This window comes from Bactrocera oleae, chromosome 6 (assembly GCF_042242935.1).
Source record: "Bactrocera oleae isolate idBacOlea1 chromosome 6, idBacOlea1, whole genome shotgun sequence".
Lineage (NCBI taxonomy): Eukaryota > Metazoa > Arthropoda > Insecta > Diptera > Tephritidae > Bactrocera > Bactrocera oleae.
The window spans coordinates 38,109,865-38,124,365 of record NC_091540.1 but is presented as its reverse complement, the minus strand read 5'-3'; the positions used below and the strand labels follow the sequence as shown (position 1 = coordinate 38,124,365).

Genomic DNA, 14,501 nt, shown 5'->3' with positions numbered 1-14,501 from the left:
CAGATATGCATAGTATAATAGATATTTTGGAAAATGGTGAATAAGAAACTCAAAAATATATAATTTAAATAGTTTATAACATGTAACAGTATTAAACGTAATAATATATAATATATGAATGAATTTTTAAACAAATGGAGTTACTTCCACTTGTTTATAATTTAGTTTTACTTTTTTAAAATTTATTTTAAACAAAAAATATAATTAATCAATGAATGTTTACTAATAAATAGAAAAAATATGGCTTTAAAAAATTACGAGTACTTCCATATAGTTTGGTAAATTCTTGTCATAAATTTGGCCTTGAAAATGTTAGTAGCGGATATTTAATAAATTCTGATGGATTAGGAAATTCCCGTCATTAGTTTTTCCTTGAAAGTATTCTAGATATTGTTTCACCACTTTCATGTTAATTCCTCGCAAACAAAATGTGAGACCATCATCCAAACACACAAATGAAATATGCAACACGTTTTAAGTGTTATTTACTTACTTGTTTATTTGCGAAAATTTTGTTAAAAGGAAAACAGAAAAACGCGACTCGAGTTGCTTGACTCTTTTCGCTAGTGTGAACGCACAGATCAACACCAAAAGAGAATTTGCCGATAATGAGCAACAAAAGACTCCTCATGTAAAGGCCGTCTAAGTGAACAGAGTCAATTTTACAAGACGAGGAACGCACAAAAAGCATAGAATTTGTCATCAAGAAAGTTTGATGGCAACAGGCCAAGACTATGGGACACTACCACAGAAATTAATTATTATGGTATGCACTGTTAAAATGTCATTAGTCAGAGACTTAAAGAGTCGTTTTATCGAGGAATTAAAATTAAATTTATTTGGTTATTTTTCATAAGTTCCTAAAATAGTATGGAAAATAATTGTATTTTTATATATTAAGTGGGTAAATCCATTATCCATCAACAGATCAATTTACAAAACAAAACAAATGCAAAAAACTCTGAAACAGTTTTTATTTTTTTTTTAACACACCTCGTACATATGAAGCTAATGTTAAAATGTTGGTCGCTTTCGACATGTATGTATGTATTTCTCGAGCAAGTCCCATAAATGCTCAATGCGGTTTAGGTCCAGAGATTGAGGAGGCGTTCGCAACTGGTTTTTTACATTGAACAATTTGCATTTGGCGCAGTATGTTTGGTTTTGTTCTTTTGATGAAATTAAAAACTGTATTCCATAACCCGTTGCTGAACACTATTCCTATTCTGGGGGCTTTGCAATATATTAATTTGCGAGATTCTTTGGTTTCCGGGCCGATTCACTTCCAATATACAAGTATAAATGATTTCTTACGGGGTACTTGGTTATCATGTCCAGCTTTTTTCAAAGTTCGAACTGCATCGTCCGAAACAACTTTGGAATACCTTTCCTCCACCTCTAGCTTCAACTGATGAGTCATCCTTGGATTTTGCAGAACTAGCTATACGACATGCTTGTTTTCTCGATTTGTTAAAAGAATTGGCGAACCTGCAAATAGTTTTTATAATATGGATCCAGTTGAAGTTTAATTGTTTACCACTCTATGCACCGATGAATGAGATAGGTTAGGTAGAAATCAACCGGAAGTTCGAAAATATTTATATCAGGTATATGGTTGTCAATACCTCCCAACCCGATTTTACAAGGGCATGCTGTCCGTACAAAAATACTTTCCATGAATTTCAATACTAGAACTGACAGATTAACCGATATGTTCGGTAAAAAAAAATCAGCCAAATGCACTTGGATGCAGATATTTAGTGTCTGGGTCCTTAAGTAAGTTATAGTCCGATTTCGGTAATTTATGGGCATAAGATTAAATACCTTAAGGGCACTACTTGTTTTATCCCGATATATTCGTTATAGGTTTTCGTTTAATGACATTTTGTAGGAGTGGCAGTGGTCCGATTAAGCCCCTTTGCAATACCGACCCCTCTTGGGTGCCAACAACATATGTGGCAAGTTTCATCAAGATACCTCAATTTTTACTCAAGTTATCACAGACCCGGACTTCATCTCGTTTCGTCAACTTGATCATTTATATGTTTTGTATATGGTATACGTATGTACATAGCTCTATATCTACTTGTATATCATACAACATGATACGAAAGTATAAAAATAATTTGTGAGGTCGGGAAAAGGAAAGGGAAGGCGTGGTTGAATTTTTAAGGGTTAAAAACTGTATAACTCATTTTCCGGCAAAATTACGAGTGCGATGGAAAAAAGGTATATGACGAAGTTGTAGGTAATTTAAAAATCTATAATAGATTATATTTACACATTTTTGGGTTAAAAAATTTATCTAAATTTATGTAAAAAGTTCAAATGTCCGACATTGTGCCATTTTCTCATTCGTTGGCAATGGGTCTCATCCTACTATGATTTTTTTGCTTTCAAAAATTACCTACACTACCCTATTTAATATGGCGTATAAGCCAATACAAATTGGTTTCAAATATCCAGTCCGTAAAGTTAACAAAAATTAAGTAATATGAAATTCATGAGAAGACATAGCGGAAAATATGTAATATAACGGAGACTACGAATTTATTGCTTACTTTTTAGTCACAAATACATATACATACACACATATGTAGTTGAAGGGTAACTCGGTTGGAGTGGGGATATTGCAGCAATTGAGACCAAGAACAAACGTTATCTGCAGCAACACAACGCGACTGACGCCACTTCAATTAATTATATGTGCATACATATAAAAAACAAACAAGCATGCATTCACACGCATACACACAAACGTAGAGCAAAAGGAGAAATCACAATGGAAGATATCGAGAATGAGATACGAACTTATTGCCTCCAAACAATTGTCAACAGGGACAGCGACGGCAACAATGGCGACAGCAATAAGCAACAAGCATGGCAAGCAAACTAGCTTTGGAGCAGCATGCAATAAATTACATACAAAAAGCGAAATACAATAAGAAAATCAATATAACTTAAAAGCATTTATTTATTATTACAATTTTCAGTGCAGACCAATTGGTCGGCCGTCAGACCAAAGAACGACATGCGGAAGGCAGCGAGCGGTATGACGACAGTAAAGTGACATATTTTGCTCAATTTGCTCTGTATTGTATGTACACACGCACCCATACATAATTGGTAACTTGTTTGCTGGACAGCTGATGGTAGAACAAAGTATTTGCATCGTGAAAAATATAAATATTTATTTAAAGCTTGTAATTATGCAATTTTCTTAATGTAATTTGCATTATTAAAACCATTCAATATTTATTCAGTGTTTAATTACGCAATGATTTGCACTTTTCCATTGTCAATGGAAACAAATAGAGTTGGCATTTGGTGATGCCACATGCAGAAAGAATCATTAAAATAGTAAAATGTCTGTTTCTTGCCGAAAATGTGAATTTCCAAGAAAATTTAATTTTTAAATTAGAAATTTTAAGTTTTAAGAAAAAAGTTTATAGGTTTTAAAAAGATCTACAAATTTTGTACTCATGTCTTTTTAACATAACCTCAAAATTAAAGTTAAAAATTAAAATAACCAAGTTTTTGGTTTTATATTTTTATCTTTTAGATAATTTTTTTTTGTAAAGAATTAGGTGTAGCTTACATTTTTTGTATTTTTCAATTTCAAATATTTATTTTCTCTCCTTAATCTTGAAAAAGTACTTTAATTTTCAAAAAAAAATCTAAAATTCATTCTCCAAATATTAGATATTATGATTTTAAATTTATTTTTAAAGTCAATATACTTTATGTTTGTTTAAGTCTCTACTTTCTAATGGTATACAAAATATATACATTATCTGAAAACGCAAAAAAGAGACCCCACTTAACGATTCACATCCGTTTTTGTTTTATAGATTAGCCGTAAGTTGAGATGAACCGTTTTTAACCCTTATATCAACCAGAGCTTTGGCATACGAAATTATTTCGGAAATAATTACGAAGAGTTCATGTGACAAGTGAATATAGAAAATCGGCTGTCGTTAATAGGAAATAAGAAAAAACGTTAAACTCTTACAGAAAAGCGACATGTCTAAATCGACTACACTCGTCACGCTGATAATTTATATATGTATATATACTTGTATATATACCTAAAAATATGCGTTATAAGGTCTCTGATGTTTCCTTCTGGGTTTTCTTTGTTTTTTTCTTATTTGAGTATAACTTTTAGTTATATTTAATAGTACTCCGAATATTATAGTTTATCATTCTATGCAATTAAATTTTCTTTATTTATTTTCAGTTTTGCGATCACAAATGCGTCAAGGGCCACACGTATACTATCTTCGAGTTGGTAGGTTAACCGGACCTTATTCGACCGCACCAGTTGTGCGCTTTGTTGTGTGGACCGCTAAACACAAAGTTACACTCCATCAAAGGTTGTAAACATTTGCGAACAAGTTCTTTTCGAAGGCCGTTACTTAACTAGTTTTAAGAGCTGAAATACTACATGAGATACGAATAATTAACAAAAAACCGAAAAGCTAACAGATTAATACCTACAAGCAAATGCGAGCAGTCAAGCTTTAAGCGGGGGTTAAGCACAAGCAAAGTGGGAACTTAGCAGAAAACCAGCTGGTGCAGCAATGCCAACAACAAACACATTTTATATACAGATATACAAGCTTACATACATCATAAATTCATAAATTTTACACCGTTATTTTTCGTACATTCTGTATTTGCTAAGAAGCGGTCGGTCTATTTTCTAGCTGCTAAAACCGACTAAACAAATAAAGCAAAAGATAGCGAAGCATTGTAAAGATAAATGGGAATGCCATGATAGAAGAGTCATGGAGATCATATATGGTACATATCATACGTAACTATAAGTAAAAAATTTAGGTATATAAATAAATACTTTTGTATGTTGGTGGTTTCAAAGCGTACACTCACGCGAATTGTAGAAAGAAATTTCGCAAACGGTTGCGTGCTCATTGTTCGTAGGTATCTGTTTATCTCGCTCGAGTATTTTCGAGTTGTTGCTTTGGTGAATGCTTAAAGCAAAGCCACAGTTTGGGTATTAGCGTGCGATTTCCGTGCAAATTTTATGAGAGCAGCAAACACAGCAAATCAGGTCACACAAACAAAGCAAATAAACTACAAGCATATATACATATGTATTTATGTACATACATACATATATTTATTCAAGACATGAGTTAAACAGCAAATACGTGGAAATCTTAACAAAATGCAAACAAAACTTAAAATCTCAAATGAAGGTCGCTACCGCTGGATTTGGAAATGTTTCACACACATAAAGTTCCGCTGGCGTTATTGTATTATTACTTTTCTTTATGCGCCAATAAAAAATACTTAGACGTTAACAAATAAGAAACTAGTGGATACAAATATTAACAAATTTTATCTTTTGCAGATTTTGATTAAGCTAATGTACGAGTGTACTTAAAGTATTTCGTTTAATTGCGTGGAACAAGTATACATAGATACATATTTTAGACGTTAGTTATATAAGACATAGATAAAATAAGGTTACATATGTATTTTTGGAATAAATTGAAGGTTTTGCATCGTTTTGGTTGATAACTGGTTGTTAAAGGTAATTTTATAATGTCACTCTCATAGAATCATCCATCTTTTTGGCAAATAAACTGGGGCGCTATAGACAAGAACAGGTAGGAATAACTTGATGCCAGATCCAAACTATAAGGTGGATGCATAAGAAGATCTCAACCAAGGTTATGGCGAGTCACTATGGATGCGTGTGGGTTAATAATGTCTTTAGGGAACACAATTCCGTTCCTTGGACAAAGGTAGTCGCTTCTTGCTCATGGTAGATCCTAACAATCAGGACCGTCAATCCCAGCTTAGATCTTGGGCTTTAAAAAGTGGGAACGGCTCCCCCCCTAATAAGTTTAATGTATACATATTGTATATTTCCCAAATAAATAAAGCTATATCACCCAAATTTGCAGACAACAAATATTTTTAAACTTTTTAACGATAGTGTGAAAAATAACCCCGCCCACTTCTCGTATACCGGTTTTTTAAAAACTACCAGAAGTGTGATAAATCAATATCTAAATGCGTCAGAGAAACCGCCCTTTAGGTGAAACCACATATCTCGGGACCTGCTCGACCGCTTTCAACCAAATTCATTACATAACATTCTTACATTATTCCCATGGTTCAGTGCGAAAATGGAGGAACCGAATCGAATCACAACAACGCATACTTCCCATGTCACACAATTTTAAATTCAATATGATTCTTTCACATTCCAGTATACAAATAAAGCACCAATTAATAGTCCCTCTAAAGTATGCCACCTTGTGATCAAAAATTATCCAAATCGAACCAAAATCGTTCAAGCTTCTAGGTACCGAATATGTGGACCCCCTATAGTTGACTTCTTACCGAAAATATCGGTCAATGTGTGAGATATAAAGTGGAAATTCGGAGAGAATGCCTTCCTGATGATAGTATGTATGAGTGTCAAAAATGGATTAAATCGGGTCAGTATTTCCCTTAGCCCCCATATACCCTATATATAACGATTTTTCAACTTCCGGGTGACTTTATACAGCATATATTTGTGAGTTATCTCTGAGAGAGCGTATTTTCCAAATAACAGTGGATCATTATGTCTAAACTAAGTAAAATCGGATGAAAACTTGCCCAAACCTCCATATAACTAATCACAGAATTTTCATACATCCGGTTGATTTTACTCCATATATGTTGGTGACGGTATGTGTGGAACTTTAATGAAACTCAGGGAGCATTTTATTCTATTAATAGTACCTATGTTGTATAACATAAATTTCGTGAAGTAGAAAACTTTTTGTGAAAAGGTGTTGATAAAAAAGTTATAAATCTTTTCATTACCTACAACTTCTAAATATAACTCGTACTTTTGTCGGAAATCAAAATAAAATGTTTTTAATCCTTAAAAATTCAACTCTCCTTCCCTTCCGCTTTCTGACCGCAGAACGCCCGTAATTAATTTTTTTTTGCTGTGATTCTTGTTGCTTTCAAAAATTATTAGCCTATTTTTTTATTGAATAGATATAAAACTACAAATAAAAATGTCTTATTTTAATTTAAAACATTCACGCAGAGATAAGGATCACAGGCTTACTGGTATTATTTTAACCAGAATCGTATATGTGTAAAGATACATTGTGCAATATCCTCAATGATTGTCAAGGTCAAACTTATTTGTTGTAGTTTTTATATTTTCGTTTGGTGGTTATACCAAATTTTCAACTACAAACCTCTGACAATAGCGAACATTTCTGATTTCCCAAAGTGCTTTCTAAAAGTGCAACAAAGGAACTACAAGAAAATGGATTGATTTATTTTAAATTTACATAAGTATGAATGTAAGAGTATAAGACGGACCGCAGCATTGCATTGTCTTAAAAGCTTTTATTATTAGTATTCTGCTTTTGGTCTTGCCACAATAAACAACCCACTGAAATCAAGGTTTTGCTTGCTTCACCTTTTTATCTTACTCAAAATTTCATTTAAAATTATCCAAATAGCATTTACTCGTATTTAATACCTCAGCCAACATTCTCGTAATATAATGTCAATCGTTACCAATAATTTAACGGACTTTTTCCACCAACTCAGTACGTTACTAGCTTCTGGACGACCTGATCTTAAGTCGCCGATTAAATACTCACGAGCATTTTTAAATCGTGTAAACCATCGTGTCATACAATCATCACTATAAACTTTTTCCATCAATTCGCCTCAGAGAATTTTTTAAGAAGTTTAACACAAAATTTTATACTTGCACTATGTAAAAATGGAACAATTGCACACTTTTTCTTTTATCGAAATGGATGTAACTTTAACATCTATAATCCATGATGACATTAGGTGCGTTTGATAGAGGGTGAATGCATCTTTTTAATGATTTATGTGTGAGTATAAACTTCGGTTATTTTTGGGACACACCTTGTATGCGCATACAATAAAGTATTTCACTATAAACTGAATTCGTCGCTAAATGTTCGTTGACAGCAAAAATATGCCATTTATTTTATCTATGCACACAGAAAATTCAGTCAAATTCTTATCAGTCAAAAAATGCAGTCATATCTACGTTTTTATTAAATTTACGTGTAGCGAGTTACACAATAAAAAGATACAAAGTACATTTCAAGTGAAATCAGTTTTGTCAAAATTTTGCTAATTATGTCGGGGCATACAAGTGCTTTGACAACTTGAACTAGGCAATTATTAGTAGACATTGCTCTGTGTGTATCTATGTCTCTAAAGTGGGCAATAATTGAATTATAAAGTTGCGACATTCTTCAATCAAATCAAAGATCATTGCGAAAAATAAATACAATCAGCACCTATTCCTTCCTTCCTCAAGTAGCATGCAAAGCATCATGTCGTCATAAACCCTCGTTCGACCCTTGCGAAAAACACGCTAAGTGCAATCAACTTTCTTAAACACGTTACTTGCTAACTGTCAGCACTCATACAAAAAACGAACATAATTTTCTATACTACAAACGTTTCTTTGCTAGTCCGCAGTACCGTCTAATTGCATGGCGCTGAAATTCCATATGGCACTTCGTTTACATCGCTCGCCCTGTAATTTGTAATTTGCTATTGCTTTGTTCGCACATCATTACTAATTTGTACTTCGTTAGTCAATTATAGTTTCAAATTAAAAACTTTGACGGCAGCCCCCGAACTGCCCTCGTGCATTCCAGCAGCAATTTGCTATTGACAGTTTTCATTTCATTTCCCTCATTTAGGGTGGGGTGTGTGTATGTGTATGTGGTTGTGCGTGATTGAAACCTCTTATTTTCATTTCAATTCAATTACAACTAAGTTTTTGTAGTTTAATTTGATTTCTGTACAGAAATTGACTGACCCATTGCTCGCCGTCATTCGGTTATCTCATTGATTCGCCACTCGGGTGCTGCGTCTGGCATTTTGACGTCAATTTAAATGAGCAGGTGTGCGCGCACCCATTGTGAAGCGGCCGTTAATAATTTGTTTATATTTTTTTTCAATATGCAGACGCACCGAAATGTAAATGTTTGCAAGCAAGTGTACATACGCTCGACTTTTTAATTCGATTTTGAATTTGTGGACTACATATGTATGCGGTAATATTTTTTAAAACCTTAGAAAACCTTTTTTTTATATATTTATTACTAACTAAAGAAATGCAAAACAGTAAACCAAAACTTTTCCTAATTCGTAAAGGTTGATTTATAAGCCAAAAAAATGAGATCAATGGGACAGAAGCTAAAATATCCTTCACAAATACAAACGCTTCCATACAAGAACTTGATTTTGATCGGTAAGTTTGTGTGACAGCTTTATGCATCTATGCAAAATTTCGTGAAAATATCCGTCAAATTTAAAACGTTTCCATAAAAGGACTAGATTTTGATCAATCCGTTTGTATGGCAGCTAATCCTGTAAAGTGGTCCGATGTGAACAATGTGTAAGAAGATTGCATCGTTAGCGTTGATAAAAATACATGCAAAATTTCGAAATTCAAGTAAAGTTTTCCACACAAAAACTTGATTTACATTATTCAGTTTGTATGAGGGACTATGGGCATTGAAAAATGCAAGTATATTCGATCGTTTGCTCAAATATTTTTACGATTAATATATATTAGTTTCAAAATGACATTTTGTTGATGTGGACATACAATTTGTAATTTTTAGTTTATTCTTACAATCCTACAAAAGTTCTTCAAACTCGATTACTGTAGAAAAGATATGTATATGTACATATATCAAACATCATAAATAAAACATATTTTCTGAATTAACGTAAGCACTAAACTAGTGATGAAAAAAATAATACTGTATTGAAATAAACATCCAATGAAATGTCCAAGTGCATTGGTACCTGTCTGCACTTGGGATGTAAAACTGACATGACCTCGCAAAAGGATAGAGGCAACTGGCCAAAGTTTTTGCGACCGACCCACGGTCGTAGTACTAAAGAAGAAGACGAAGAATTATTAAATACATATGTACAATTATGTATTTCAATTAAATTTGGTTGTGTACACTTATAGATTTATGTTATGAATTTCAGAAAATAGTGCGAACTTTCATCTACTTTTCTCATTTAATTTAAATTAAATATTTCATGAGTTGTGTAAATACCTATATTGTATATGTTCGCACAGTCATAAAACAAATTTATGTAGCATATATGTATATGTGTGCATACTAAGATGTATGTTTTCGTTATTCACTTATTTTTTATTCATTATCATTCACAAGCGACTTTTTTGTGCTTCTCCAAAAGTAGCAACAAAGCAAGGAGCGACTATACAGCATCTGCAGCATTATATGTTTCTGGCTATGTAGATATGTTTTTACGCAGATACTATTAAAACTGACCCGAATGACGTTAGACCTTGAACTTTTGCGCAGCAGCAGAGGTATCAACAACAAAATAACCGCAAGGGATTTTTGGATTTTTCTTGCAAAGAGTTGGATTATGAACAAGCCAGCAGTTATACAAATTGTAGTGAACTGAATGCCGTAGTTAAAAGCAAAAACTGGAATTTGGGTCATTTAATAAAATCAAATAAATGTACCACCAAATGATTATGCAAGAAAATATCGTTTGTATACGTTAATTACACTATGGAAATACATACATATTGTGTACAAGTGAAGAAAATTATGGAATAAGTTTTCGACCAAGTTAAATTTGAAATTAAATTTCTAGGTATTTTTATATGTTTATAAACCATTTGCATCACGTTGCTATTCACAATCAAACTTATGTAATTTTTTTTGTTTTTGCACAATTTCTTTTTATTTGCATTATTTGCACATTTTATATTCGCACTAGCATTTACTTACCGTCTTTTGAGCTCTTCGTAGCTGACATCGCGAGTGTTGTTGTTGAAGTGGTGTTGTTGTGCATGGAGGAATCAGCCCCACCAGCTGATAGACTCCGCTCCATTGAGTAGTGCATCATTGGATCACGTGCACTATTCGCTTAATTGATAACCACTGACGGAATGACAAATTGATTAAAAATTAGCCCTTTAAATAACTTTAAATATTTTTTTTAAACACTTCACTACTATTTTTCGATTCTTAATGATTATTTTCTGCTTATAATATAGACAGAACTCAACTTCTCGTTTTATGCAATGAATTTCTTTGCTAAAAACTTTTGAACTATACACTTAATATTTTTATTTATTGAATTTTTACGATCAATTAGGATTGATCACACTGTAAAAAGTTTTAAAACGTTGAGGACGGGATCGCAAAGAAACACACGTAGCTTTATGGACAGTGGAGCGGGATTATATCGATCTATAGGCCACAATGGTTTGCCTTTTATTTACAAACACCTATAATATATGCATAATATTTATTGTTTTCGAATAAACTTTTTTTTGCATGTATGCCATACCGAATTATATGTATTTCGAGTTTTTTTTTAACTTTTTTGTAATATTAGCAACATTTGAAAGTTCAATTCACTTTGATATCACGAACATATGCACTTAAGTATATCTAGACAATATACATATTTCATATCATTACGAATGTACGCCGCCTCCACCAAACCAACACATTATAATTAACCGAATGAATAGAAATTAACAAAAACAGACATTAGAAAAAGAAAGTGAGATAGTGCGGACAACGAGTGAAAATCTTATCTTTCAAAAATTTATTTAACTGCTTTCCGGTTTAGTTATTTTCAGCCATTCACATATTTTAATAATGCCGAAATAAAGCTACAAATGCAGCAATTTTGTATGGGATGAGGTTGCGGTTCGAAAATCGTTTCACTTTGTGACACTTCTATTAATATAATTTAACAATTTCTTCTCCCCATTTTCACTAAATATTATGTATTTTTAATTAATATTTTTTATATGTTTTTTTTTTGCAAATTTTGCATAAGCACAAATATACTCGTACGAGTGAACGCGTGTGCTAATATATCGCCCAGTTAAAGCTCCCAAACAGCAACAAAAAAAAACACTTTGAACAGCTGTAACTGTGTGTAGGTTGACAAGCTGCGGGCACACACTAAGAAACGGTCATAAAAGTATTTCAAATTGGATGGATGACTGATTGGATGGACTGTTGGTTACTTGTTGGATAACTTTATGAAAAGTGTGTTGAGGTGTGCGAGGAGGTACAAACAAAAATTACAAAAAAACAACACAAAAGCGAAACAGCAGATAATCGGAGAGTCGACGCCTGCTTATTGACGTTTCTCAATACACGAAGCAGGGTTGCATTCACAAATGGTTTATAACGAAATGTAAATATTATTATAAGGTCATCTAAACGTTTAATTCCCACTTTTCAAAACGAATTATTTCCAGATTTCAGCGAATTTTGATTTTACGTTGACATTAGCGCTCCGTTATTCACGAATAGGTAAGGAAAAAGGATATGCGTGTACCGCCATCAAGCACAAACAGTAAAAAGAAGCTGTAACATGTAAATATTACAATGTAATGAGGATGGTACGATAAACAAGGCAAGAAAACTGGAATCGTGCAAGATTTGTATGCGCAGTGCTTTCCACATGCACTTCAGATGTGTTGTACTGAGGAACGGGTGGCGGGAGACCAACGGATGTATTAAACGAGCACACACGCAACGGGAAAATCTTTGTCTCTGCTAACCGACTAATGGCTGCCGTCAACTATTTTTGCGATTCCCTTGACGACTCGTTCAAAAAATGTGCTTGCCTTAGAATTGCATTTCCGATATATTACACTTTTTAAAGCATTTAACATTCACACTGTTCGGTATTTATCTGTTTAATTTTACTGACACAGCACTTTGCACATTTTGATTATTATATTTGTTTAATTTTCGCCCTAGTACGCTTAAAAAATCGACAGACACACGTTTGTAATATGACTTAACGCGGCAGATTTTTTCTATACACTGCATGTAAACAGTGGCCAAATGACAGCCGAAATGTCACGAGCCCATACAAATGTGCATTACCGAGTAATGAGAGAGTGTATGTGAGCGGGAAAATTTTTACAAAGAAGAATTGGGAATTAGAGATGTGAGCGACGCCAGGGTTGATTCGAGAGCAACAATGTGTTTTGTGAGTTTAAGTTTACGAAACTTTTAGGCATATTTTGAATAACAGTAGCTCTAGTTATACGAAAATAAGTCTAGTTATATTGAAAATACAAATCTATAAGAGATTTTCCAGGGCATTGATACTAATTTATTTTGTGTACATATCCATTTTGTGAAATTCAATCACCAATGTATTTAAGCTTCTGCGCCATCTGTTGGATAATAGTTGGGTATATATGGCAAATGTTTGCGCCTTCTCTATTCATTAACATTCTCTGCCGAAAACGCGCAAGTTCGAAAATGAAATTACAGCAGGGAAATTAAAAGAGTTCATTTACGTTCTCTGATTACACCACGTCAAAAGGGAACCTTTCTCTCTTTATAAGCGAACTCAACAAACTACACCACTCTAAGAAGGAACCAAGCAAATTTCCAACACCTTATAAGAGAACGGCAAATGTATGTATGTGCAGATGTTCTTTGGTATGCATGTTAAGGAAAATTATTTAACAAATCGAAATAATAATAATTAAAGAGCATTTATATAATGAGAAAATTCTTTTAATTAAATTAAAATAAATTTAATAAAAAAGATATATAAAAATTAAAAAAAGAACCACAAACACCATATAGACATGGTAGTATAATTTGTGAATTCAAATAGCTTACGTCGTTTACTTATTTCAAATGACCTATTTGAATGTGAATATTCTTCAAATTGCCTTTCCTTCATTTGCATATCCAAATATATTTTCATATATGTACACATATGTACATTTGTGTGTACGTCCCTCAATATACCTTTTGTAAAAAATACATATGTACATACATACATACGTACATACATGGTAGGTAGGTAGAGTGGCTGTCTGACGCCGCAACTGTACTTCATCAGTATAAAAAGTTTTATATGAGCAACTTTCGATACGTCGTGTAGCAGCCCTAATTCTTTAAGGACGACCGCCATGGAGGCCTAATTCTACCCCAAGATTTCGTGAATCGTTTAACGAGGATGTCGAGGTCCTCTTTGCTTTTGCGCTGAAACGGCGGAATCATAGGAATACGTTTTTCCAGCTCTTGCATGTGCCCCAGCCAGTTTGTTTTCATATGATTCCTGAAGTTATTGGTCATATCTGCCCTTCCTCAATAATCCTTTCAATATATCGGTGATCCGAAAAGGAATGTTCTTCGAGAACTCTCCATTGGGTTACCTTGTTAAGCAGCTCTTCTGACACAAGTGTGATATCTAGCACTTCTTTGTCGGTTTATTACACAACAGAAGCTTAGTGCCTAGTAAGTAATTAAAGAGACACTCACCTCATACCTACATACATACATGCACATCTCATTATTAATTTTATGCAATAGCTTTACCACGGCAGTCCCCGAGTGCCACACGTATTTCTTACTGATCGTTGATTTCTTCACTTGATTTCTTGAAATAGTTCG

The 14,501-nt window shown here is 33.3% G+C and overlaps 1 protein-coding gene across 2 annotated transcripts in view; it reads right to left on the bottom strand.

The window, feature by feature from the left end:
• Positions 1-12,910, bottom strand: part of Eip63E (cyclin dependent kinase Eip63E) — a 298,278-nt gene extending 285,368 nt beyond the window's left edge. For both annotated transcript variants that reach the window (XM_070112122.1, XM_036364837.2), the window contains exon 1: positions 10,836-12,910. In XM_070112122.1, coding sequence (XP_069968223.1) covers positions 10,836-10,953 — 118 coding nt within the window. In that variant the 5' untranslated portion in view covers positions 10,954-12,910. The remainder of the gene's footprint in view (positions 1-10,835) is intronic.
• Positions 12,911-14,501: the final 1,591 nt, after the last annotated feature.